The 26742-nt window shown below is 50.2% G+C and overlaps 1 protein-coding gene across 4 annotated transcripts; it reads right to left on the bottom strand.

The window, feature by feature from the left end:
* Positions 1–808: 808 nt before the first annotated feature.
* STEAP3 (STEAP3 metalloreductase) lies at positions 809–26286 on the bottom strand. 4 transcript variants are annotated; one of them, XM_075092929.1, is made up of 5 exons: positions 26071–26286; positions 10327–10810; positions 9337–9864; positions 7579–7743; positions 809–1222 (listed from the first exon to the last, which is right to left on the bottom strand). In XM_075092929.1, the coding sequence occupies exons 1-5, from the start codon at positions 26124–26126 to the stop codon at positions 944–946; spliced, it is 1512 nt and encodes a 503-aa protein (XP_074949030.1). In that variant the 5' UTR covers positions 26127–26286; the 3' UTR covers positions 809–943. The 4 variants fall into 4 exon arrangements, with proteins under 4 accessions (XP_074949030.1, XP_074949029.1, XP_074949032.1 ...); XM_075092928.1 differs by lacking the exon at positions 26071–26286 and adding an exon at positions 22914–23342; XM_075092931.1 differs by lacking the exon at positions 26071–26286 and adding an exon at positions 16698–16788.
* Between the last annotated feature and the right edge of the window lie 456 nt (positions 26287–26742).

Genomic DNA, 26742 nt, shown 5'->3' with positions numbered 1-26742 from the left:
ACGATTTCTGAAAGCTTCACCTTATTATTTGATGTAAGGCCAGCTGGAAGGCCTTGGTTTTCTCCATGTAATTTTGTGAAGCAGCAGGTCTTTCTGATAATTATCTTTGCTCTTCTTCCATCAAATACTGCTTGGAACTCTGGCTTAGTAAAACAGAACATGCAGCAGCAGCAGCAGCTGTCATCTCAGAGCCAGCAGTGCAGACCACATGTGTGATATTAGGGACACCTCTCTCTTCAAATGCTTTTATACTGCTGGAAAAGGTGCTTTATTTCCATAGCTTATAAATGTGCGCCAGGCACAGCTTACAGGACCAGAAGTGCTGTCTGTGTTTGACAGAACAGCAATACTTGGACTTACTGTCAGGTTTGGATGCTTTTAGTAAAATCTGCAGATGCTACGTAACATGAATAGTGCTGTTCTTACTTGTCCGTAGAGTTCACTGAGGGGACCAAAACCAGAGACAGTTCATCTTTCTAAACCGCACTGCCTTGATTGATCCAGACACTCAAGAGGCAGGACATCTTTGCTGTCACAAAACCCAGAAAATCTATGCTACTTCATATTAAAAAAGAAAAAGGCATTGAAATTTATGAAAGCAGGTAGGGAAGCAGCCGAGAAGTACTGGTGCGGGGAGCTGCCAGCCAGCACCTGAAGTGACTGATCTGACTAATAGAGTCCATCAGTTTCCCATGTATATCAGTGCTGCTAGCTTGGCTTTCACAGTCATTTTTAAGGCAATAATTGTCCTAGCAAATCAGCAATATAGTTTAACTATTACTGTCTAAACTACTTTCATGGTCATCCATTATCTAAAGTCACCAAATTTTATTATTTACCCACAATACAATTATACCAAAACATACATATATTTAAGAAAAAGGAACACATTTATAGAAATGTTGATAGTGCTTTGAAATCCTCCGTCACAGCCGGGGCCCTGCTAGACATTGCTACAGGTCTCCCCGCTTGTTGCGCTGGGCAGAACAAACTTCACATATCTCCCCTTCTCCCAGCCCCTCCTGATTCGCAGAAGTCTTTGCTGGATGCAGGGCAAACTGAAGACAACTTTTGCTAGGATCACAGTACACGGGACGAGCAGCGTGAGGGTGTAGGTCGGAGGCAGGTAGAATTTGTACTGGTTCTCATCGAAGGCCCTCGACCATCCGTACGTGAGTGTGTGCAGAGTGCTGATTACCAAGGCAACAAATCCAAGGGTGGACTAAAAGGAAGAGAAACACATACCAGTTAGCAGAGGACCTCGTGCCTGTCTACTTTCCTATGTTACTTTACTCTGTCCTGTAAGTGTACATAGCATAGAGAAAGCAATGAGTATTCCTGTGTTTCTTGGACAGAATAAAATACGACTGGAAACCTTTCCCGGGTAGTGTGCCAGACTGCATTTTTCTTTCTCTAATCAGAGGTTAAGTGTGATATTAGAAACACAGCAGGAGTTTCCCAGAAGATGCTGCCAACTTGGCTGAGAGGTGGGCTCCTGCCTCCATGCGAAGCAGCATCCCCCAGCCCCTGCCGAGCACGTAACCGCAGGCAGCTCACAAATGCTCCTCCCGAGCTGCAGCTGCCAGCTCCGCTGCCTGCTGGTCTGTGGCTGGCAAGAGGCTGCTGACCAGTGGGGTGAAGCATCAGCATCGTGGCTCTGGACCAGCAGTTGGCACCGTCAGAAGTCGGTGAAGCTGTAGCCTCGCACAGAGCAGACACCTTCAGGTAACTGCTGTCATCTACAGGAAAATGAGATTGTGGAGACAGAAGTGCTCTGGTCTGAGGTGAGCAACAGCCCTGAACGGTTTCCTTCTCTGCTCTAGAGATCTGTGTTGGTTTGTGAGCCAGACCATCAGGCTCTACGAGGGACTAAGTCAGTCCTTGAGATGGGGAGTCAAGTCACTTTATCCACTCAGGGAGGCAGCAAGAACACAGTCTGTGTTCTGCAGACAAGAATTTCCCCCATTTTCAGCTGAGATCTTGGCTCCCAAGCAGCCACGGAGACAACACTTGGCCTGAATATTTCCCTCTTAGGTTGCTCTCAAGAGGGGTTTGAAACTGTGGTCTCCTCACTGGTGGTCTCCTGCCAGCATCAGAGGTGGTGGCTCCCGAGCTTGCCAGCTCCTGCTGCCGGCTGGCACTGAGCAGGAGCCCGGCGCTCACTCACAGAGGCATCTTAAGTGCAAGCCTTTGCTGCTGTATTGTCAAAGAAAAACATATTGCTCTGCTGCCCTACTTCAAATGCTCGGTCTAAGCCTGCAATAATGACCAAATTTCAAGATGCCTGGACAAGGAAAATTTTGCTGCTGATGTACCCAACATCAAGGAAGCCTTTACAAGTCAAAGTGGTGCAGATAGTCAGAGATCAGCAAGAAACACTGTCATCCTGAAGGTATGCCCAGGAATGAGGACACAGCAGGGAAATAAGGGACCAGGGCAAGACAGGAGGAAGGACTCATAATTTTCTCTGGGAAAAATAATCTCACCTGGAAAACTACTCAATTCAAAGCATCCCTTCCTGTTTTTGATTGTTGGGAAACTACTTAAAAACCCAGACAACTTTTAAAAATGTACCATGTTGTTACCAACAAACTAGACCAAGGGTCCTCTAACCTTCAGAGCTCATCATTTAGGCAGCTGAGAGGACTGGGCAGGAGAGGGAAGGAGAGCTCTGAAACGTGCTGCCAGATCTAGGTACTTCACTTTCACAGCACCTATCAGGCAGTCATGTGGGCGTCACTGAGCCCTGCCAAGATTTCACCCGTACAACACCCTGCCAAGTTAGGGAACTCTCTTCTCTGTATTACAGCTTAGCGTTACTCAAGGTCGTGCCTGGAGTCGGGAGCAGACCTGTGAGCTGAACCTCAGCCCTGCATGCATCCCTGCATCTGTCCTTTTTTTCAGGGACAGCCATCATTCTTACCAAAAGCCACGTCCAATTCCTAAGCCAAAGTGGTAACAAGCAGCAAACCCAAACAGGGTCAAGATTGGTTTCACTTGAAAAATTAAGGAGGAGTTTGCTGGAATATGCCGTGATCGCAGTTGACCCATAGCTCATCCATCATTTACCAACTCTGAGCGTCTCTCCAGCAGGCAATAACATCCCTCAGTGGCAAAAGGCTAGAAGTACCAGCCTGAGACTCATCTGGCAGAGCAGAGATGTAAAACAGGGCAGGGGGAAAGGGGACAGAGTGAAGTCTGAGGGCAGCAGAAACTTACTGCCCTGGGCAGAGGGTGATTTTGGAGTCAGCCCAAGCAGGGCTCTGTGCACGGCAGAGATGTCAAGAGCTGGAGATAATTAGTTTGTTCCTCTTTCAACTGCTGCTGGTACCAGGCGAGAGCAGGAGTGGAAATTAGTAGGACAAAAGGTGACGAACCATCACAGGCGCTCAGTGACCCACCTTTGCGTGCAGACGGCGGGGCACATGAAACAAAAAAGCTAATTGGCAAAAAACACGTGGATAAGCTGGCAGCAGCTGGAAGCAGGCACTGGCAGCTCCTCAGACTGCAGCAATGGGATGATCTACTCCTAACACAAACAAGGGGCTGTCTGGTGAAAGCCTGGGTGCTGGGGCAGACCAGGGTGCCCAGGGGTGTCCCAATCCCATCAGCTGGCAGAAGGACCTGTGGTCAGCAGGGTCCCACAGCTGCACCCACCAGACAAGTTGTCAGTCAGGTACAGGTTGATCTATAAGCGCACAACAGACCAAAGTTGTGCTGATTGCAGCTTGTCTCAGTATATACAGCTCAATAAATACTCAGAACACTACAATGCAGAGCCTACTGAGCACCCCACAGGGACTGATTTGCCAGCGTGCTCAGCCCTGATACCACACTGACTTTTGAGGCTATGCTCTTGTTTATCCTCTCAGTGCAGTTTCTGGCTATGAAACCTTTTTGGTTTTTTGTTTTAAACAGTGGCAGGGGTTTCTTTTGCACTGTCACAGCATGGGGAATATGGGACCACCACCCATGCAGGGTTGTGTTAAAAGCCTCTGAAAGACGGCTCTATGAAGATGGTATCTTCCTAATGCAGGCTTTGTACATATCTTCTATTCTGTATTAACTCTTATATCTCCCCCATCTCCTTAGTGTCTTTGAGGCTCCCTGTCATGCATCAGCGAAGGTGATTCAGTCGCATGTGGCTCATTTAGAAATGTCAGGGCAGCATCCAAAGCCAACGGCCCCTTCCTGACCCAAATACGTTTCTGACTTCTGCTGCCGTCAGTCCCATGAAGTCATTAGCTCTGTGGAAGTGGCTCTGGTTCGCACTTCGCTGACAGGAAGGTTAGAAAAGGTCTGATGACAGATTCTTTATATCTTGCGATACGTGAGCTAAGAAAGAAACCAGGTCAATTCAACCTTCAAATTCCAGGAGGACGACTCAGGGTGGGAAGGCAATCATACACATTTTTACTTCTCAGCCAATTAGAGTTGATTTGTAATCACTGGGGAACATTAAAAATGTCCCCTGTAAGTTGACTTACGTATGAATCATTCGTGTTATCCGGTGTCTAGATCCTGTACATTTTCTGTTAATCAAAACTGGACGTATAGGGGAACTGTATCCAATTTAACTATATTTAATTGACATTTTTGTATGTGTAGGAACTACTATAAAAATTAACTGTTCTTTTCTAAAACCTCAGCATCAATACAAATGGGATTTTCAGCCCACCAGGCAACAGATGTGTATTTTAAGAGCATGACAGTATCCCATGACACTAATATAGGTGCACAGACTGCTGCTGGGAAACGTCAGACTTGGGAAGGTCCAGGTAAGGAGGGGACTAAAGTGGCCCCTGGATTTGTAACAAGCCCCAGCCCTCTCTCAAATGTGGCTTTTGGTAGAGCGTCTCAAACACGCTAGCCAGTTCAACTGAGATGGCAATGAAGTGCTGCATTTTCTGGGAGACATGTGGTTGGGATGGCTGCGCTTTCCTTTTTCCCTGTCTTTCACTTTTCCCAGGCACAGGAGGCCATGATGCTTCTGATGCACTGTAAAAGCGTCAAGTGCTAGACATCCCAAATACATGAGAAAGCAGCCTTGTGCTTCACCCCTCATATTTACATTGTGCCGCTGTGCATTAATTCAGGGAGGATCACGTTGTGCTGCTTGAATGTTAACTTCTGGAGCCTAGGAGCAGTAGTTGTACCTGCTCTTAATTTCCTCAAGAAAGGTATCACCAACTTATTGAAGCGTAAATAATTTAAGAGAGGCTTCATTAAAAAAAAATAAAAATGGAAGCTAATGTGCTAAGAGATTTGCAGCCTGCTCTTTTTACATGATATTTCCACAGTAGGGCACAATGCTGGCTGTGCCTCTCCTGCATGTGATCAGCTGGGAGCTCGTGTCACACTGTCATGCTTTATCCCACACGGACAAAAATAGGGAAAGAGTATCTTTCCATGAACTAAGCCAGCCGGTTCCCATGTGGGGCAGCCAAGAGCTATTTTGGAGCCAAGCATCATGTATATGTCCTGTCCCAGCACTAACATACCCTTAGAAAGATGCGGGAAAGGGTCCCAAAGGGCAGATGCAAGAATCGTGTTACACACACTGGTAGGAGGCAGCAGCACTACCTGCTGCGACAACGTAGATATTACACGACGCACCGCCAGCATGCGCCAGGATAGCTGCCAGGCTGCCTGGGGAGCCAAAGGGAAAAGCAGGGGGTTTCAAAGCCTCCTTCCAGGCTGCAAGGAGATACTTCCCTTCATTTGGGATTCCTGGTATGAGATGCCTAAGCCAGGATTGATTTATCCAACGTCCCAGTGGCTGCAGCCCTCCCCTGAGACATGATGGCAAGAACTAATATGCTCCTGTTGTCCGATCTGAAAGAGAGGTTTAAAACCAGGTCTCCCTTCTCCCGGAAGGACGATCTCTTGAGGTCAAGCTCCCCTGGTGAGGCTCTTCTACTCCGTGTAAATAATTATTCACTAGCCCACAGCAAGAGAGGAAAAAAGGCAAACTGACTTGCTCGTTTGGTGATCAGGGCACTTGTGGGGGAAGCAGTGGAGCAGGCTTCAAACTCCTGCTCTAATGAATATTGAATTATTTATACGCCGCTGAAGAGCTCCAACGGGAGAGGCTGGATGATAGATATTCACCTCTGCATCCCTGAACCCTGCCCTCCCCTTTTGAAGGGGTAGGTGTGATGCACGGGGGAGGCTCCGCAGGGGAGATATGTGGGGGGGTGGGGTCCCACGGAGGCTCACGTGTGTCGGGCTGCCACACGGGTCACTGCAGCGGGACTTGAAGCCTGGCGCATGCTAAGCAGCAGTGATATAGGAGACACAAGTAACAAGGGGTTTTAGGACTATGGGATACAACAGTGACATGGTGGGTGGAATTTGGCCTCAAACTGAGCTCTAATGTGCAGGGAACATCTGAAGGTTCATTCCTGGCTATCCCCATTATTAGTCCTAAGCCTGGCTCCAAGCATATCCCTGAGAGTGCTGCAGCCCCTGAGTTTGGGGTTTGCGAATGTCCCATGTGGTGGGAGTTTGGCCCTTGGGAGCTTGGACCTCACTGCAAGCGAGAAGAAGGCTCCTGAACCACTGAATGACTTTGGAGAAAGAAAAATTACCCCTGTACTCCTAATGCACCTTTTAGAAGCAGACACAGACTTTTCACTGAAACCACACCCAATTCTTCTTGAGCTCTGGCATTTTTATAGACCAGTCTAGACCTTTTCAAACCTGTCTATTGAATATTTGGGTACATGCAAGCTCTGCCAAACCTGACTTCCCCCTGCGCCATCCTCCCAGGTTCTTTCCTAACCGTTGTCTTTTCATAAGCTCATTCTCCCTGAAATACAAGGGCAGATCTGTGTCCCGCAGGCAGCTCTCTGTGGTGGGTTACCTGCCTGCCCTCCCCAGCCTGGTGCAAACTCCCTGCAGCATCTCTGGCATGTTGTGCCTGACCGACACACGACTGGCTCCAAGGGGGATCTTGCCCATGGAAGGGAACAACACTGAGCTCTCAAAATGACCCTGAGGCTTTCTGCCTTTCTGCCTTGTGTGACTTCAGGGGGTTTTTAGCTGTGATTGGCAGCGCTGCTTATGGGCACAGAGGGGGAAAGAAGGACTCTGCAGAGGGTGTCATGCAGCCAAAGCCCAGGCTGTTTTTTCTCTCAGGATCTCTAACTAATGCTGCTAAATGCAGGGTGAGAAAGAACTTCAGCCAAGACATTAAAGATTCCTGCAAAGCCTGCTGCTAATCCTCAAGTGGATGCCCATGACGCATTACATTTTCCCTTCCCTCTGAGACAGCAGCACCCTCCACAGACTGGTCGAGCCCTGGTGAGAGCAGCGCAGCCCCCCTGGGACATACCACATCCCGCTGCCCTGCCATCACCACTCAGTGTCATCCCCAGGCAGAGGCTCCACCGCTCTGGGGTGCATGGGGGTGTGGAGGGCCAGGGCTTGCCCCTGATACTGGTGTGCAGCTTGCGGTGGCCATGCCAGAGCAGGGACTTGCTGGAATGGCAGGTCAACCTCTGCCCTCCGTGGTCTGTGTGAGGGCCGGCTCCAACTGCAAAATCACTCTCTGGCATTGGCAAATGTCAACTTTACCTGAATGAAACTGAATTCCCTCCAGTTGAGAGAGTTTGCGATGGATGGAAGTGAAGTGATGGCAAGTAACGACAGCAAGCCCAGGGCAATTATTCCAACAGAGATATAAATCTCCATCCTCCAGACTTCCTCCTCTACCCAGATATTCATCTTCTTCTCCATAGCCTGGCATGACAATGAAGGTTTGTTAAAACGGAGTGCTTAGGAATAGAGGAACTGAATTTTATCTGTATTAATTTTGGTTTTGGAAGCAGGTTTCCTGGATGAACACCGGGTCCTATTCACACCTCTAGCACTATTTGCCCCTGTGTTCTGGGAGGTGTGAAAATGCTCTTTTATCCCACTGCTGTTTGGCCAAGCTAGACCAGATTTGAAGCCCGCTGGGAAGAACTGCTGAATGCTCTCAGTTCCCACAGCCTGTAACCACGGCAGCAAGCCCCAAAATCGCATTTGGAATGATAATTAGAATGAGAAGTCAGTTTAAAGCCATGAAAACAAATACAGATCCTTGAATATGCAGTAGTCTCCTAATAACCTTCCTTTTAAGTGCATTTAGGGGGGAAATTGTTCATGCTAATGGAAGGGAAGATGGGTTTTATGCTGCATGGCAAAGAGCAACATTTAGAACCATCCTCTTTAGCCCATTAAATGGGTTTAATTTACTAAACAAAGATGTTGCTAGAAAACAGAAGGTAAAGGGGAAATGAGCACAGGATGCTTGCCCGAGATTAATGTGTGACTGTGGCAATCGAGAAGAACCTGCTTAAGGCTGGAGCAGGGAGGTTGAGGGTGACATTTGACAGATACTTTGAACAGGCACTGCTGCCGAAAGCAGCTGTCCCGCTCCCTGCTGCCCCCACGGCCCCTTCCCTCCTCTCTCTTGGGACAGGCATGTGGAATCACTTGGGCAAATATCCCAGCGCAGAAAGCGGACTGGTTACCGGACAATTCCTTGAGCAGGTTCCCCGCTCAGCTGCACAAAGCTTGTGCCATCCCAGGAGGGAGCAGGGCAGAGCAGTGAGAAGCCAGGGGCATAAGAAGGGCAGAATCATTTTGCTGTGGCAGTGCTGGGTAACAGAGCTGGCTGAATTGCCTGGAGGTAGCAATCTCACACTGGATAAACACTGCTGAGAGTCTCAATAAGGCAATAAAGCCCTTTTCCATTTCCTCGTGCTCTTAGACTATGACCAGTTCTTCACCATCATTTTGTTAAACTCCTGGAGGCACATTGTGATGAGGACACACCTCCTTCAAAAGCCGGCAGGGTTGTGACTTGGTCACTCCACCAGGCACCTACTGTGAACATCAGTGTGAGCAAACAGGGATCTCCCAAATTATAGAGAGAAAAGTTGAGGGGAACTCTGCTCCCTCCACCACTGGATTTCTCCTCTCCTAGCATTTTTCCTGCCTCTGTCCTAGTCTCAGACATGCCAGGTGCTGGGCAAGGCTGGTTTCAAAGACTTGTCTGTGCTTCGGGGGAGCAATGGCACGGGGGATTTTGATTCTAGCCCTGGTTGTAAGTGCATGGGCAACACCGTGCTAACATGGCTGGTCCTCACTGCAGATGGGTGCATGCCCAGTATGTGGTGTGCAGTTGCCTCGTGGAAGAAGTGCTCATAGAGATAACAGCTTATTCCCACTCTCCCACACATGCTTTGGAAAGTGAATGCAAAGGCCAAGATACTAAGCCTGCTACCCAACATCTGGATGTGTGTAGAAGATTACTACAGGTGCTGATCTGAAGAGTACCCACATTACCTGCTTGACAGCTGTCTCTATTAACTGGTAGCGGTGGGAGCGGCGCATGGGCAAACAGAGGCTGTACATGGCATGCAAAGCTGCACAGAAGAAGCTGAGGAGACCAATCTGCTTTCGGTGCTGGAGCCACTGGTCGAGCCAATCTGGAAAGCGCCTGTATTTAGTGCCATAGTAGAGCTGCAGGCAGGCTGCCAGCACCCCGGGCAGGTAGACGAGAGACAGCATGACGTAGGCCACGCATGGCAGCGTAGTGTTGACCACCTCAATGGGGATCTTGTACAACTTGTTCTTCTGCTCCCTGATGTAAGGGTGGATGACCTGCCGGATCAGGTTGTAAGTGAAGAAGCAAAGAAAGAGCCCCAGGGCCAAAAAGATGGGGATTTTCCAGGCTGGCAAGAGGCGCAGGGGAACGTTCTCGATCTCACAGGCTGATGACATGCAGCCCATGTCCACAGGGGTGAATCCCATGACTTGAGCAATTTCTGCTACCGTGCGCTTGGCTTCTTGGTTATTTGAGCAAATCAGAACCTGCAACGAACAGAAAGATACACACAGGGCAAAGAGAGATTGGGCTGCTGGGAACGAATGTGTCAGGAGGGGTGCTGTGCTAAAGGAAGCCTACATTATTGCACTAAGCATCATGCTTCCAGGCAAGCTTTCTGATGGGGATTTACCCTGGCTGCCAAAGACCTCTCTCCTGGACAAGTTTCCTTTCATGTGTGCACCGCCAGTTTGTTTTACTGGCTGTGTTTAGATAAACAGACAAAGAATACTTCTCACTTTGGCAGAGGCTCCAAACACTACAGAGTGTGTGGTAAGTGGGGATACTTCATTTCTGAGCAAAGAAATGCAGGAGCTATGGGGTGGTCTCTGGGCGCCACAGCCAGCACTCAGACCCCTTTTCCTAGACCTTAAGGCCATTTGCTAGTGCTGCCAGACCTCAGCTGCTGAAACAGTTGGGATTTGAGCCTTGTCAGAAGAAAACAGTACCTGCTTATTTCCATCCCTGGCACCTGACTGCAGCGTCCACGCAGAAACCACGTTAAACCCCTTGACCACGGTGCAGGCTGGGAACAGGGAAGCCAAGTACTCGGCATTGGATTCTTTGTGATGGTTGATCTCAGTGTTGTTACTAACGTCCACCAGGATCTTGCCCACCAGCACATCAGCCAGGTCACACAGGGTGGAGTAATGTTCCCTGAAAACTGCCACAAAAATGACATCCGTCTTCTTCACCGCATCAGCCTGGAAGGTGACTTCTGCTGCAGAAGGGAAAAGGCCGGCTTTGCGCTTTGGGTTGCGGCTGCCAACCACCACCTTGAACCCGGAGCACACCAGGCGGATGGCCAACGACCGTGCAAAGTCCCCGCTCCCCAGCACCCCGATGGTGCGGCCGGCCGCAGGCGTGATGCTGGGGTCACCCTCTGTGCTCTGACGGCCCAGGAGGGGTTTGGCCATGTCTCCTCGGGACATCCTGGCAGGAAAAACAAAGAGAAATGCAAGTTCATTGTAAAGCTCTTGCCGAGACCCAGACCACATCTGTGGTCATGGGGAAAAATGCCACTTAGGCCACTTGAACAGAAGTACACGTGGTTTTGGTCCCAGTAGCCCAGGACACATCTGCCAAACCCACCAGCAAGCGTGCAGTAATGTACAAGCACCATTGGAGGGGGACAAAACACCACACTGGGTCGAAGGCAAAGGGTTTTAGGAAGATTTCCCTTGTTTGTGTGATCCAATACCTGCTCGCAGCACTCATCCATCCTTTGCTGTTCTTCATGCTGGCATCTCATGCTGCCAGCACAATCCTAACAGTGTCCAGGACCAGCAACTCTCAGAGGCCCGTGGAGACAGCAGGCATCTTCTGAAAAACCCAGGGCCAGGGGTCCATGGGGATCCCTGAGCCCACATTTGGGAGAGCTGGGGGGTGGCTTCTGATCTGGAGGAGCAGAATCAAGGCAGGGAGTTTAAGCTGAAATAAAAGTGTCCTAAAAGTGGTAAACGAAAAGTGGCAGCTTTTTCCTGTTCTGATATCTGGGTCTGGCAAACGCTGTTTGCTTCAGCTTTTCAATGAATACTGAGAACTTACTCGTGACATTTAAAAAAAAATATTAAATCATGACTGGATTTGCTCATGAAAGATCTTGATGAGCTTTACAAACATTAATGAATTTTGCCCTGTAACACCATGCTCTCTAAAACAGATTAGACACTGAGGCCACAGAGAGGTTTTAAGCAGATCAATACACTCGCAGGCAGCACACCAGCCAGCCCTGGAGGACTGATGAAACTCGGGCAGGGAACTGGCAGGCTACTCATGGGCTGTGCCACCAGCGGCTCAAATCTGCCTTCAAGCTTAAGGAATGGCAAATTTGCTCTTAAAGAATTTTTAAAGGGCTCAGGAGGTGGCCCAGGGAACTTACACACCAGGACATCTGGCTTTTGTACTGGGGACACTGGTAGAGATTATAATAAAGACCATAATTAACAAACTGGGGACTGAGACAACTTGGTTTTGATGGAGTACAGTCTTGCCTTATAGCTAGTCAAGGTCTTTGAAAGTGAAGGTGACCACTCTGATGGGGTGACCTGGTCCCTGGCATAGGCTGTGTTTTTCATAGGCTTTTGGAAATGTCCATCACCCAAGGCTTTTCTGGGATTGGAGCAGAAGTGGTGCAAAGGAGAAGGGCACTTCTGCATGAATAGTTGCCATTGGGAAACAAAGGATAAGAAGAAATAAATAATTTTCATAATGGAAAGAGACTATCAAGGGATTTCCCTGAGGATCTGTGCTTTTTCAACATGCTCATAAGTGATCTGGGAAAGGGAGTGAATACTGATAAGATGGAGCTTGTGGGTCAACCTTTATTGAGAAGAATCTGCAGAAGGATCTCCTCATTCAAAGTGCCTGAGCACCAAAATTCACTACTGACACATGGCAGGAGCTGCCTATGGGCATAACCCCCTCTAACTATATCTATACTTTAATGAGCTGTAAATTTGTTAAAACCACTTGGAAAAAAGATCTGAAAATACCAGCTTGGTGTTCCCTGGCAGGCACACATCAAACAGAGCCTGAGTTACTGGGGGAAAAGATCTCTCACAAAGCAACCATGATCTCTTAGTCCTGCTTCTCATGGAAAGCCTACAAAACACCTTCAGCACGTGGACCTTGAAACTATAATTCACTGTTCTGGGTACAAAAAGCACGGCTGTGGTGACAATATTGTTTCTATGGCAGAAGTCTGGCTGCTTTCCTTGCCTGTCACCAAGCATCCCCCTGTCCCAGAGACCAAAGACGCGTGTTCATGGAAGAAGTGCTCTCAGAAGAAAACAAGTGCCAAAGAAAGGCACGATGATGTCTCCCCTTTAATAACACCTCTCCTCTGCTCACCACATATCACGTAGACTTTCTTTCACGCTTTAGGTGAGTAAGAGTCCTGTTAAACTCAGAATTACTCATACTTCACTCTGAAGGTTTCTGCTTCTGTTCCAGACCTGCAGAAGGGTTTGTGTGCTTCAAGGCTGATTTGGTGATGCTGGCTGTGTCAGATGTGTTAACCCAGGCTGTTGCCTGGGCACATAACCCTGCCTTAGGTATATTCTATGTGTATCACAGTCACTGGGATGTTTCATCCAGCAGTTAGTGGGGAAGGCATACAAAACAACACAGAAAACACTACTATACCACTGTATAAATCCATACACTGAACTGCACAGTGCAGTTCTGCTCACTCCACTGCAGTAAAAGAGGGAATAAAACTAGAAGAGGGCCATAGGGAAAGAGTGAGAGAGATGACAAGGGCTGTCAGCTTGGAAGAGAAACACATCAGTGAGGAGGGAGAAGGGAATGCCTGGGATTTCTCCAGGTCAAGAGCAACCTCACAAGTGGAGCTCAGGTCAAGGGGAATGGTGGAGAGCAATACAGACAGACCAGCCGTCTTCATCCACAAGCAGCTGTACTGCAAAACCTCTAACGTAAAGTAAAGCAGCTGTATCTGAAAAGATGTTGGGGTTTTCCTTCTGGCCCCTTTCTATCAGATGCTTTATCAAAAGCTCACTACTTTACTTTTTAGAAACCTTCTTGCTCCACTTAAATTTATTCATGGCCAGAACTATTTGTTCTAGGGCCAACGCTATTGTTCAGCCTAATGAGTGATTTTTCCTACAGCCCTCCTCTTTTTCCACCACCTGTACACACAAAATATTATCCCAAAACAGAGAGATGCATCTCTGGCTCTCAGCCAAGGCAGAGAAATCAACATTCAGGGTGACAAAGCAGTTGTTACCCTCAGACTCATTTTATAATCAATCTAAAGCACCTCAAAAGCTCTCTCCGTGCTCCCACAGGGATGTGAATTTTGCTGCAAGCAAATTTTCTTGTAATGTGTTTTCTCTGTCCTGTAACTGCCACAGAACATGTAGAGAGATGTTGGCAATGTTTGGAGATAAACAGCTTTGCTGTCTCCAGTTATTTTGATTAAAAAGGGTGACGGCATTAAATGGCCTTTGAAGTCAGCAGGATAGTTAAAAGGTAAGAAGCCTCAAAATGTTTCTGTAGATTTTGGTGTGGTTATTTCAGTCGTACTTTGACTGTTGGGGCTTTGGAGCAGGACCCGTCCCCACTCCACAGCTGTTGGTGGGAGGGCAGCTCAGTCCCCTCCGCCAGCTGTTGTCTGCCACCGTAGGTTGCATTGCCATCAGTGCCATGCACTGAAATCCTCCCAAGGAAGGAGAAGAAAATCCCTCTTTTACTGTAAATGCATTTCACCAAGACAAACACTGTGGTCTCTGCCTAGCAGATGCCTGGAAACGGAGTGTCTGATTAGGAACATTTTTTTTCACTTCTGTATCTCTGTGGAGCACACAGACGCCCCACTCCTGCTGCCTCCTGACTTACTATGTCCATGTTGCTTTTTCTGCACCTATGAACAATGTGTTACCTGCTTAAAACTCCCCCTCCCAAAGCTAATTCTTTATGGCAAGGTCAACCCACCCGAAGTCAGTGCGTAGCACTGTGGCCTGGATGCTGCGGAGTCACCCGGAGGCAGAGGAGGCCAAAGTGAATACTGTGGTGCTTGGACAAATCTTTAGCATGCTGCAGCCTTAGATAAACTTCATTTATTGATCTTCCCTGTCAAGGAAACTACCCCTGCTGAGTTATGGCATGTGCAATTCAAGGAGATCGGTTTCTTACTGAGGAAGATACAAGGTGATTTAAAGCACAGCCCAGTGGAAGTAAATTAGTTTCAGTCCTAACCGGGAAGCAGTTCCCTAATTAAAATATCTAATACAATGTAAAGCTGCCCTTCAGCTAGACTATTAATGACACCCTTATATCACTGCATGGGGATGCTATGTCCATCTCTAGCATGTTTGTTCCTGTGTGCAGTTTAATGACTGCATTCCAGTTACTGCTATTATTTGCAGGACAACAGCAGTGATGGGCAAGAGGCAAGACAGGGAGCTCTGCTTTGCCAGGCACCCTACCAAAACTGGCCAGAAGGCCACTCCTGCCCCAAAGAATGGGATCAGACAGACAAAAGCTGGGTGAAACGAAGCAGTCAAATCTTTGTTGCCCAGGCAGAGGGAGGGAGGGGCTCTCTCAGAAGAAAAACACGGATAATTCAATGTATTTTGCACCTGAGGCTTGGCAGAGGCTGTTAGCTTAGGCTCAGTTCCAGGCAAACATGTTTTTTCTGCCTCTCTGCCCACGCTGAGTGGCCTCACTCAGGTTTTGCAGCAGGACAGCCATTCTGGATAGAGCCAGGCTGCAGGAGCCTGCTCAGGTGTCTCTGGGCTCACAGCAGTCAATCTGCCAAGCAGATCATCCCCCACCGCTAACGTAGAGCCAGCACAGTCATTATCCTCTTTTGACAGACACAGGGGACTGAGATACTAACGATAATGGGACTCCAGCAAGTTTGCCTGGGAAGACCTTGATATCCTTTACCAAGTCCTTAACACCGAGACCATCTTTTCAGGCCCCTTTCCCTTCCTCTGGTACAAGAGGACAGCCTAGCTGGTTCCCGTAATTTGCAGTCTGGCCGTGCTTGAGTTGCAGACCCTGAAGGATGGACCTGTGGTGGCAAGGCATGGGCTTCACTTCAGTTCTGGCAAAAAAAAATCAAGAACTACTTCACTGCTTTATTCAGATTTAACAGATAAAAGACAACTTAGTTTTACAATAGCTCTAATAAAAAAAGCAATGTCTTAAACGTATCACTGAGTCAAACTGTGCTGAAGAACAGGGCAACAATCTCATAAGGAGCTCCAGGTAATGGTCCTGTCCAGTGCAACCAAACTGGCTCCTGTTTGCACTAAAGGTCATCTCTGAGCTCAGCCTCATGTATAGATTCTGAGCCAGCGGTACCTTGGCTAAAACAACCACATTTGTGTCTTCCTCCAAGGCCCGGTTTTGTTTAGACTGACCACAACTCAGTCTCGAGTAGCTGTGGATTCAACCCAGTGCAGGTCATCACACAGCCTCCTCTGTGCTTCTGTGTTGGGGGTTATTTGAGATAAAGCACATGATTATTACCTACATCCCCTAATAAGCACATTGGTTGAAAGACCAGCAAGCTGCCAGATGAATCATATGATTCATATGATGTAGTAGAGCCCTTGGTCAAGTCATTGCAGAGGAATGCCCCACTTTCTGCACCAGGACAGTCCCTTTGGGCTCTGCCAGCTGCGGCTGGCACCCAGCTCCATGGAGCATGGTCCCACAAACACAGAGACTGGAGGGACAGGGGTGATCTCTGCCCCCAGGTGACTTTCAGTTTGCATGGAGGGACCTTTGAACCATAAAGCTGAAGCCTTACTGTTTCTGTTTGCTGAGCCCTCTGCTCGGTGCTGTGCCTGCCATTATCTCCTGCTGTGTTAACCCTCGAGAAGCCCCAGCTGGAGAGTAGCATTCAGCACCTGAAGTCTCCATTCAGGTCTCGCTGTTAGCAGAAATACTCACGCTTTGGCTACAGCCGTTTTGTTTCCAGGGAAAAGAAAACATTTAAGTCTCTTTCCCACACCCAGAGGGTCCCTCTGAGAAGCAAAGCAAGTACCATGTACCTGCTGGGACTGGAACAGATTTAAGTAAGAAAAGGGCTTATCCAAAGCTGCTTTAAGCCCAGCTCTGATGCATATTTCAAGAGAGCTTTCAGTCCTGCCCAGGCTGACGGGAAATAACCCCTCTGCTCTGCAGGCAAGGGAAGGGTTGGGGGGAGATGAGGCTTACTGTCCCTTCCCCTCTTTCTCTTTCCAAAGCAGAGTTAACTCCTCAACAGCGCAAACCAGGAACTGGCTAAAGGAATAAATCACCCGTTGGTATTACTTCAGCCAGACAAGCCATGTTGCAAACCTACCCGGGACGCCAGCCAGGCCATGAGAATGAGGAAATGCTGGGAACCGGGCTCCCACTGCCACTGTCCTTCGGCCCCTTCGCCCATGGGGCAGAGGGGGCTGTTCACCCAGCACCTGTACCACCGGAATGGGGAGGCGGGACAGGGACCTGCCCTGGGGGACTTGGTCCTGCCCCGAGCAGGCATTGCTGGGTGCTGAGGCTGACCCCTGCGATATGGTGGGGACAGTCCTGCCATGGGACCTGTGGGGTTGCTGTGACCCCAGACCTGCTGTGGGACCTACAGGACTGTTGTGACCCTAAACCTGCCATGGGCTCCTGGGGTTGCTGTGTCCCCAGACCTGCCATGGACTCTCCGGATTGCTGCATGTCCCCCTGCCACCGCTCTCCAGCTCCCCACCCCACTGCACTTCGCATTCACAGGTCCTCATCCCTCCCCCTGCCCCAGGGCAGGTGTTTATCTGATTAGCTCATTTATCAGGTGTTTATCTGTTAAAACAACTTCCATAAGCTCCTGCAGAGCCCAGCTTTCTCCCCTCTATCTCTTGATCCAATTAACCTCACCACTTCCTCTCTTACCCTCAAAGGACACAGCAAACGATTTGCCCCCTCCTTCTCTGCAGACACATTTGGCATTATGAGAACAGGTTTCATGTGTCCCGTCAGTTTTTCCTGCACGAGTGAAACTCAATTCTTTCCTCAGACATGCTATTTGCTGAGTGTCCGACAACTCAGCCTCTCTTCCTTGCTCTCATTTTTTTTGGAGGATGCCCAGAAATGCATTTTCCAATTGAGCCCCTAAAATACACCGTCCGGAGCGGAGATGCCGCTTCCCCAGTGTTCCACTTCTCTTTCTTCATCCTAACACACTGTTTGCTTTTGCACAACCGCACGACGCTATTGACTCACGGTCCATGGTGCCCATCACCCTGTCCTCTGGCTCCCCAGGGCCGCTGCCTGGCCGGTCGCTCACCCGCTGTCCACACAGTCAGTTTGTCCTACCACACAGGACATAATACGTGTCCTGTTTTTTCAGACCATCTCTCCAGTTTGTCACCATCTTTAATTCATAGTCTCTCTTCCTCTAAAACATTTCCAGTCCCTCCCAGCTCAGTGTCACCTACAAATTCAGTATGTGCCTCCCAACTCCATCACCCACTAATGAAAACACGGGCTGACAGGAACTGACCCTCCCCACTCCGTACACCCTCTGGTTTAAACATTGATAAATATTGAGGATGTTGTTTTTGGAAGCCAGCAGTGAAGCCAAAGGCATGTCCCTGACCACGGAATGTTCTTCACCATGACCAAAATTCAAAAACATCTTTCAAAACAGGGGAAAGCAGATGAGAAAGGGCTACCAGAATTTGTGACGGGGCAAAATAGTCTCTTTTTCCCACACAAACTCAGACAATTTGGCTAGTTTTCCTATAGAAATACATCCGTCTGTGGTCACTTTGCAGGGACAGTTTCCCTTCCCAAGGTTAAACAGGCAACATCAATGATGAGCAGAAAAGTCACCTGCCTATGATATGGAACTGGAAAACAAACTTTTGGCTTGCTCTTTCCATCAAAACTATATACTTTTAGGCAAAGTTACCAACAGGTTCCGCCATAGGTAGCCCCAAACTCTCTTCCCCCAAATTTATCTCCAAAGGCAAGGTGACCCCCTTTGCAGTTACCACTTCTCTGCAGCAAAGTCCTTGTTTAAAAAGCTTCCTCTGCTCTTCTGCAAAAAGATATGCTGTCTTGATAGAGTAATGAGAGGCCTGAGAAGGACCTGCCCTGCAACAAAACTTCATAAAATGGGAATCCAAAAGTCTGGGAAGCCCAGGGGTTTCATGGTAAGACTGTGGACAGCACAGACCTGGAGCAAGATGGGGTTTTGGTAGAGCAATGCTGATGCTGACATAGCACACAGGACTTTGAATAAGAAGGTTATTTGCCCTGCTTATCATCTCACAGTTCTTTAGTGACATAAAGAGGCAGTTTACAACAACTTCAGGTGCTGTACTTAAGTCTTATGTTGCCTCTCTTGCTTTCTTTTGGGGTCTTAATTCACTTGCTGCTCTTATCACATTAATGACCATCTCACAATGTCTTACCCATTTCTGAGCCTTTCCCTCCCTGAAGTGCAGGGAGAGCAGGGAAGCAGCCAAAACCCCGGGTGGTGAAAGGTTCTCAGATAGATCTAATAAAGCCTTGTGGCCAGACATGATGGGAGAAAGTGCTCCTGCCTGAACTGAGCTGGGGAAAGTCTCCTGCTCTTCACCAGGCAGCGTGTGCCCTTCTGCTGGGAGCTCAAGGGCTTTGGAGGTGGTGAGACCTGACTTCAGCAGTCACCACAGGGAGCTGGCAGGATCTGGCTGTTTAAAACCTCTTTATTTCTTTCCAGGAAAGACGCAGAGGAATTGCACTGTGTGTGCATGAAAATGTTTGGATTGGCTATTCCCGTGCTGCAGCGCCTGTTAGAAGGGTCTCCAAGATCAGCACTCCCTCATCTTTCTGATTTTTTCCTCTCATGGTGACTCAGAGGATGCATAGGACCACACGCTGGGAGAAGATGGCCCAGGAGGCAGGTCGGGGAGGAGGGAAGACACAGCCGATGGCATGGGGTCAGCCCAGCTCCTGCTGATCTCTTGCTTTCCTCCTTCGCAGCACAGGCACAGCACACAAGTGCATGGAGGCAGCTCTGAGCCAGCCCTGAATATGCACAGCCGTGAAAACATGGTGCTCTGCCCAGGAAAGGCAACGAAGCCGGTATAGGGCCACACTCTGCCTTGTCTGCCTTTCCCAGCAGCTCCTGGGAAGCTACTGGGAGAGATGGGGCAAACGCGACCAGCTGACCAAGTGGCCCTGTCCAGGGATCCAGATGGGTGGGAGCGAGATGCTCTTCACTGAAAGTCAACTCACTGCCCTGAGATGCTGGGACCCCACAGCACTCTGCCTTCCCCTTCCTGCCCCTGGATGTTTGCCTGTGTCTGGCAGAAATGTGTCTTCGGTCCAACATCCTGGAGAGCAGAGCCGGCTTGCTTCACTTTTTCCCCTGCACTGGCAGGGGTGTTGCTGGTCATCCCGGGGACGTGAATTCCCCTAGTCCCTTCTGTTGAGGGGCTCCAAGCTGCTAACGTATTGCCATGTGTGCGCTGTTCTGACCATCTATTTTACATATCTACTTTTCTTCAGTCCTTCAAGCAGCAGGTGATGAGACCAACAGGAAAGGAAGAAGAAGAGGGCATGTTACTGACCTGGGAGGAGCTGGAGGAAAAGCAAGAGAAGGCAGCTGGTGGCTTCACCAGGAAAGAACCACAGAAGGATGATGACTATGGTGATCAAGCTGCCTTGTGAATATAGCCCTTGTTTTCCCCGAGCACAGTATATTCCTGGGGGCATGCCAGGACATACCTGCCGTGCTGAGCAGCTGTGATGGGCAGGAGAGGTATCTGGGAAGGAGAACACCTTGGTATAAAGCAGCAGCAAAAGCTCCCAACTCAGGGGTACCTTCCCCCTAGGATGAGGGAAGTCTGGTGTGTGGGTGTGCACAACATGCCTTCCCGAGGACCCCAATGACTTAGCGAGACCCACGGTGTGCTGGATGAGAACAAATACCACGTACTTCACCACCGCTCAGGAGAGCCATCCTGCGCCAAGCTACACTGGCTGCTGCAGAGGGAGCTGATGCTGCCTATCAAGTCGGTTCCGTCCATCTGGGATCCTTCTTTGATGGTCTTTAATATTTTTTTTTAAAGCAGGCCTTGCTGGAGCGCTGCCTCCTGCACCCACTGTTGGCAAGGGCACCCTCACGCTGAGTAGTTAATTTATCCTAAGGACCTGAAGTGATGCATGCTGGTATCTATTAGTGCTTGCACATGATCAGTGGTTGATGCCAGCATACTTTTGTGGTGGACATGTTATCTACAGACCCTGATTCTTGAAGCCTGCGGTCCATGGGGAGCTCTTAGGACACATTTTTTTCAAAGACTACAGTGGTGTATTCATACGAACTAAATGGAAATGCATACGCAGTGTTACCACAATCAAGGGTCACTGAAAATCTGAAAGCCTGGAAAAAGGATGGGAGGAATTTCTGTCTCAGCTCCTTAAACCCTGGGCAAAATTTTCAAAACGTTCAAGTGATTTAGGCCCCAAAGTACCTAAGGGCTTTTGGAAACGGGATGTAAGCTCCCAAGTCACTGACGTGCTTTCGAAATGTTTTATCCTTTCAGTTAATCTACATTCCTCCTAAATTTAGCTGAAGATGGGAAGCTGCTTAATCCACTGTAGGGCTGCAGGGAAAACTACCCTATGAAGAAGCAGTAACTTAAGATCTGGAAATAATTAGCGTTTGCCTCCATTGTGGGTTTGACAGAAAGTTAATTCTAATCAGTGACGGTAAACTTATAGATAACAAATTGGTGGGTTTTAATTCTTGGTATGTGATATCTCTTACCACAGCTACCAGTGCCTTCCCCGCCTCTCAAGAGAGCCGGCATGGCTGGCCTACTTCTTCCACCATTGGAAAAAATGTGTTTCCCCTGAATCTAAACTTGCTTCTATTTATGGGTGTGATGTTACAAGGTCACAGTCAAAGCTTAGTTCCTAACAATAAAAAGCAAAACAAACCAAGAACAAAAGTAAAAAGCAAAGCAAGCAAACAAACAAAAAATATTATACTTTCAAAAAGCATGTTTTCCTGGGGTTTGCTCTGTTTTTTTAAAACAAAGACTTGTTGAGACATCAGCGTTTTCTTCTTTACAATTACAGAGAAAATCAAATATGTGCAGTGACTATGCGATCTTGTATTACTGTGCATTTGTTTCATAGCAAATGTGATTTTAAAACTTAAGCTTGATATAGTATTTAAATCTTGTTAGTCCTCCATCTCCTCAGCCCACAGGAGTATTGATGCTGTAGGCAATGGCCTTCCTCTCCCGCTGTCTCTCAGTTTTGGTTTCTTGCCACAGAAAGCATTTTTCCATGCGTTGGTTGTATTTAGAATATACCGAGGGAAATGATCTGGGGTCCTCAGTACATGTCTGTCCTGTGCTCGGCTCAGCAGGGTGCATTACGAACACGAGTGCTCCCCCAAGCTCCCTGGTGTTCAGCAAAGGGGCTGTCACAGCCCCATGCACCCCGCTGGCAGAGGTTACACCCCGGCCAGGGTCAAAGGACAGGGACAGTCCCATCCCAGGTCACATCACCTGTGGGACAGTCCTACTACAAAGTCACCTCTCTGATTCCTTCACAGCTTTCATCCTTCGTTACTCTGACACGGATCAAATGCTGAAGTCCCCCCAATAGAGCGTCCAACCCTTGCACCTTTATAAGCACCTGCATCGGTACAGAAACCACACGGCTGCTCCTTGCTCACCTCTGAGGGACCATGGGCCCTGCCCAAGATTTATCCCAAGATTTTTTTATATCTCAGTGCTGATCTCTCCCTTGCGGGAAGAAACCACTCATCTCGCCAAAGCATTTGGTGAGCTGAGAATGAAAGTGAAGCCTAAGTGCAAACCGCTCTCTGAGGGACACAACCCGACGTGTGCATCTGTCTGTACCTTGCCGCCCCACTGCACTCGAGCGGACCAAATCACGAGTTTGCTCGGAACAGCAGAAACCGCCCCGTTTCAGGCAGGTTTGTGCCCGGTGCCAGGGGCTTTCCCGTACCTGCAGGGACGTGGCAGGCAGCCACGGGAAAGCGCTTCCAGCAGACACCCCTCATTGCAGCCCCGCAGACGAGCATCCCACCGGCCTCGTCTTCCTGTGGTCACCCGGCTTTGGGACACACCGGCCCCCTCGGAAATTTCTGGCCGGGACCGGACCTCGCTCCAGCCCCAAACCCCACGCTCGCACCGGGGTGGCCACGGCCAAGACCGCCCTGGGGGCCGAGACGGCCCTGCCCGACCGCGGGGCAGCACCGGCCCCGCTCCCCACCCCCGCCGCGGGGCTCCCGGGGCCGGGGGGTGCCGGCAGGACGGGGCCCCGGGACCGAGCGCTCCGCGGCAGGGGAGCCCCGGGCAGTGGGCACCGCCGGCGGCGCCCCCCCGCCGAGCCGAGCCGAGCCACCCCCGGCCCGGACCCCACGTCCGGCGCGGCCCCACGGCTCAGGGTTCGAGCCGCGCCGCCGCTGCCGCCGCCGGGCCCCGGTGGTGGGGCATCCCCGCCGCGCCGTTCCCTTAAGGGTAAACCCGGCCGTGCCCCGTTTCCCCGCGGTGCTCACCTCTGCGCGGCGGCGGGAGGGCGAGCGGAGCCGTCCGGTAGCGGAGAACCGGGAGGTGATGTCAGGCCGCGGGCTCCGCCCTCCTGCCCATGTGCCCGCCGGCGGCCGCCCGACATCCGCACGGCACGGCTAGGCTCGGCTTGGCACGCCCGGGCTCGGCTCAGCTCGGCACGGCTCGGCTGGGCCCGACCCGGCCCAGCCTGGCTCGGCACAGCCAGGCTCACTGCACGGCCCAGCACAGCCCGGCCCGGGGGTGAGGGTGCAGGAGCCGTGAGCCCTCCAGCCCTGGCCCCACCGAGCCCGCCCGGGTGGCACTGCCATGCCGGGGTTAAATGCACACCGACGGGAGGGCATCGCTGCCGGGGCTGCAGCGGACACGGTATCCGTTACAGGCAGGAGTTGAGGGCAGACCTTAATTCTCTATTTATAAGTACATTTCAGAGCCAGCCGGTGTTTCATTTTAATGGGAGGGTGCGGCTTGGTGTGCCTGTCTCTACGCTATCAGGGGCCAAGCACTTGCTCTTAAAAGCTGTTCCACGGGGTGTGGATGAGATAATGGTTCTTACCCCCACACGGGGAAAGAGTTGTCCTGCTGCAACCACCCCGAACGCAGCCGCGCGGCCCTGCTCCCATAGACCGGCGGCAGCATGCTCTTAGGCTGCCAAGAGCTGGCATGATCAGTAGTGTCTTCAGGCAAAAACACTGGGCCAATCCCACAGGGATTTAAAAAAAAATATCCCTCTGGAGCTTTGGTTCAGTCACTCAGTAGAAGAGAGGAGCACAGAGGAGAGGGACCCGAAAGGATTGTCTTGCCATCCCCGAACCGCAGAATAGCTGGGGAGATGCTGGTGCGATCTGTTTTTGAAGGCTGCACAGAGGGATGTGCAGATCCTCTGAACAGAGCCTTACGTGCTTCACCACCTCTGCAGTTCGGAGGGTTTTCCTAATCTGCTGATCTTTGCTGACTGCCATACTCTCTGTGCCTGCCTTGCTCACGAGATGTGTGTTCCTGGGATGAAACAAGCCCCACTTTTTCCCCCTCTCCTGGGCTGGCCATGGCTTTAACCATCTCAGCCCGTTCTTACTGCTGTCCTCCGCAGATGTCCCCCCCCTCCTGCCTCTGTGCTGCCTGCAAATGAGGCCAGCTGGGACCATACCAGCTTGGGGGGTTACCTGCCTCTCACATCCACTCTCACGTGCATGGGGTGAGAGATACAGAAACCTGCTGACCTGGAGAGGCTTCATCGAAGATGTGGGATTGCTGGGGAAAGCTTGCATTGGTGGCTTCTGGCACCAGGACCTTGGATAAGAGAAAGCTTCCGAGGCTGGAGGTGTTCAAGCTGCCAACTTCAAGATGCTGTGAGTTCCCTGTGTATTGGGGACTACTGGAGAGGAGAAAAAGCCTACTGCCGTGGTTAGGAGAAGGAGTATCATTGGGATATCTGTACTTCATCATGCTTCTGTGAAGTCCATCTGTGACTGAATGCAGCCAAGAGACCCAGATTACTTCTTACACCCTTCTTCCCTCTTGTGGCCCCTGCCTCCTCATGCGTATCTTAATATTACTTAATTTCTATGCCACGATCAGCCCTTTGTGGAGACTGAAGGAAAGAAATTATTGAACTCTCCTGTGCTTTCTGTATCTTGTTACCTGCACTCCCACATTATGTAAAGGATAGAAGGACAAATTTTGCCTTTAATTTATTTATAGAACCCATAGTCATTGCCATGTTTGCCTTGGTCATTGTGATTCATTTTACATTATTCCTCTGATCTTTCAGGTCTCTGTGAAGCTGAGGTCATGCAGTGTGGGTCTGCCTCTCTACCTTTCCCTTGCATGGGGCAAGGCTGCTGTTACAGGTTTACAATCCTTTCCTTGAGTAATGACCAGTCCTCTGGGGTTCTTTTATCCTGAAGCACTGAAATCTGGGTTTTGGTTTGGTTTTTTTTATATTTCACTTCTTTTTCATAGAATATCAAACTTTGGCGATTTTTCACCATCATTTTTGCCAAAATATCCTGGTTTTCCACAAAGAAGCGCCTCAAAAGGAACAACCATTTTACACCTGTCTCCCTCTTCTCAACCTGTCGCCAGCCCTGTCCAGGCCATCTGTTTGCTGGATGGTTTGAGTCCTGCAGCTCCATTTTTCCTGCAGGTGTCTTGGTAAGTAAACTAAGGCCTCCCCAGCTCCTGGTGCTTGCCTGGCTTTATTGGTTGCTCAAGAAACGCCCTTGGGAACCATCTTTCTGATGAGGTGACCTGATGTGGGCTTGCAAGGTGGCTTCATTTCCCTTCTACCCAGAGATACCCAATGTGCCAGACTCATGCTGGATCTGGGTGGTGTTTCTGCGTGTTTATCTGTTTTTTTCCCTCTTTCTCCTTTCTGGGTGTGAGCAAGGGATTTCGCTTTGTCAGCTGGACCCTTCTTGTCCCAGCAGTTGTCTTTCCTGGCCCATCACTTCGTGGTCGGAGCCACAGCTCTCCGGCAGCACCATCTGTGTCCCCGTGCCCAGCTGGCCATGCCCCCATCGTGGTGGGGCTGTGCCACCTGCATCCCCTCCTCCCTGTCCTTCCCCACCGTAGGGCTGGGCAGTTGCTTTGGATCTGCTCAGGGCCGGGGCTGGCAGGCTCCGCCGGTGCCCATGTGCCGGCACAGCGTGGCACAGGCAAGCAGATGAACCTCGGCAGCTCCTGGCTGCCAGGCCAGGGAGCTGTGGGGAGCCCCCACCTCCCACGCTGTGTCTTGGGGCTCTTGCTGGGATGCTCGAGTAATCCGAGGTGGCTGCATGGAAGGGTGCACTGGGCCAGCTTGCCTCCTGTTCCACACCTAATTGATAAGGTGGTTGGCCCTCCCCTGTCCCAGGGCATGCCTGGGCATCAGTGTACCCAGATGCCAACACAGTGGTCCCTGAGCCCCCCAAGCTGCTTCCCTCTCACCAGCTCACTTGGGTACATTACGGAGGTGTATGTGCCAGCCCCAGGGCTGGTGTGCGCTGGAGGCTATGGTGGATGTGGCGACAGCAGCAGCTGCACCTGAGCAAATATCATGACAAAAGCAGAGATTGGGGACACTGTCTAACCCTGTCGCCCACAATGTCACGGCAGGGGAACGGCTCCACTTTACCCTGAAATCCAGGGGTAGTGAGTGGCACTTACCGTTTGCAAACCGAACCTATCTGGCAGGGCAGTAGCTCCTCCTCTGGCCTTTCCATGGCTGTGTTTTGGGCTGGAAGCTGCTTTCTTGGGGCCCAGTGATACTGTTTGGGTTGAGAAATTGGGTTATAAGTACAACAGGAGCGTCAGGTGGGTTCACTGGTGCAGTGCTCTGGACTTGCATGTGTTCCCGTGGTACGGAAACTGCCGAGCCCAGAAAGGAGCTGAGAAGCTGGAAAGGTGCATGTACAATGCAGGCAAGGTGGAGTTGATAATGTGTGGTTAATTATTGCCAGCGCACGGAGGGCAGAAATGAATTCAGTATGGTTGTGAAACATAGAGCACGTGCAGGTGGAATGAGCCAGGGGCTGCAAAAATGGGCATACAGGGAGCTGCGATGGCTCTGTGAAGCTGGAGTTGCACAAACAGCATCTTCACTGGTTGAAGAAGAAGTAGCTCATGTTGCCCCTCAACACTGCTGTGGTTATCTCAAAGAACTGGGGGTGATGCTGAATCCTGACAGCGCTGGGGATAGAGCTGGCCATATCCTCATGGAGCTGCAAGGAGAGAGCAGGCAGAGGAGAGCAGCTTGTGGGCAGGTTGCAGGCAGGACAAAGACACATCCCTCCCAGAGTATCCCAGGTGGGGAGGGATGTGCGATACCCTGCAGCCCTC

This window comes from Phalacrocorax aristotelis, chromosome 5, assembly GCF_949628215.1.
Source record: "Phalacrocorax aristotelis chromosome 5, bGulAri2.1, whole genome shotgun sequence".
NCBI classification, from domain to species: Eukaryota; Metazoa; Chordata; class Aves; order Suliformes; family Phalacrocoracidae; genus Phalacrocorax; species Phalacrocorax aristotelis.
This window is presented reverse-complemented; position numbering and strand designations above follow the sequence as displayed.

Coding starts and splice junctions, on each gene's coding strand:
- STEAP3 (XM_075092928.1), bottom strand. CDS start 23,029: ATGTCGGGCGGCCGCCGGCGGGCACATGGGCAGGAGGGCGGAGCCCGC. Junction 10,811..22,913: donor CCTCCCGCCGCCGCGCAGAG/GTGAGCACCGCG, acceptor TTTTCCTGCCAG/GATGTCCCGAGGAGACATGG. Junction 1,223..7,578: donor GGGAATTCAGTTTCATTCAG/GTAAAGTTGACA, acceptor TCTTCCTTTTAG/TCCACCCTTGGATTTGTTGC.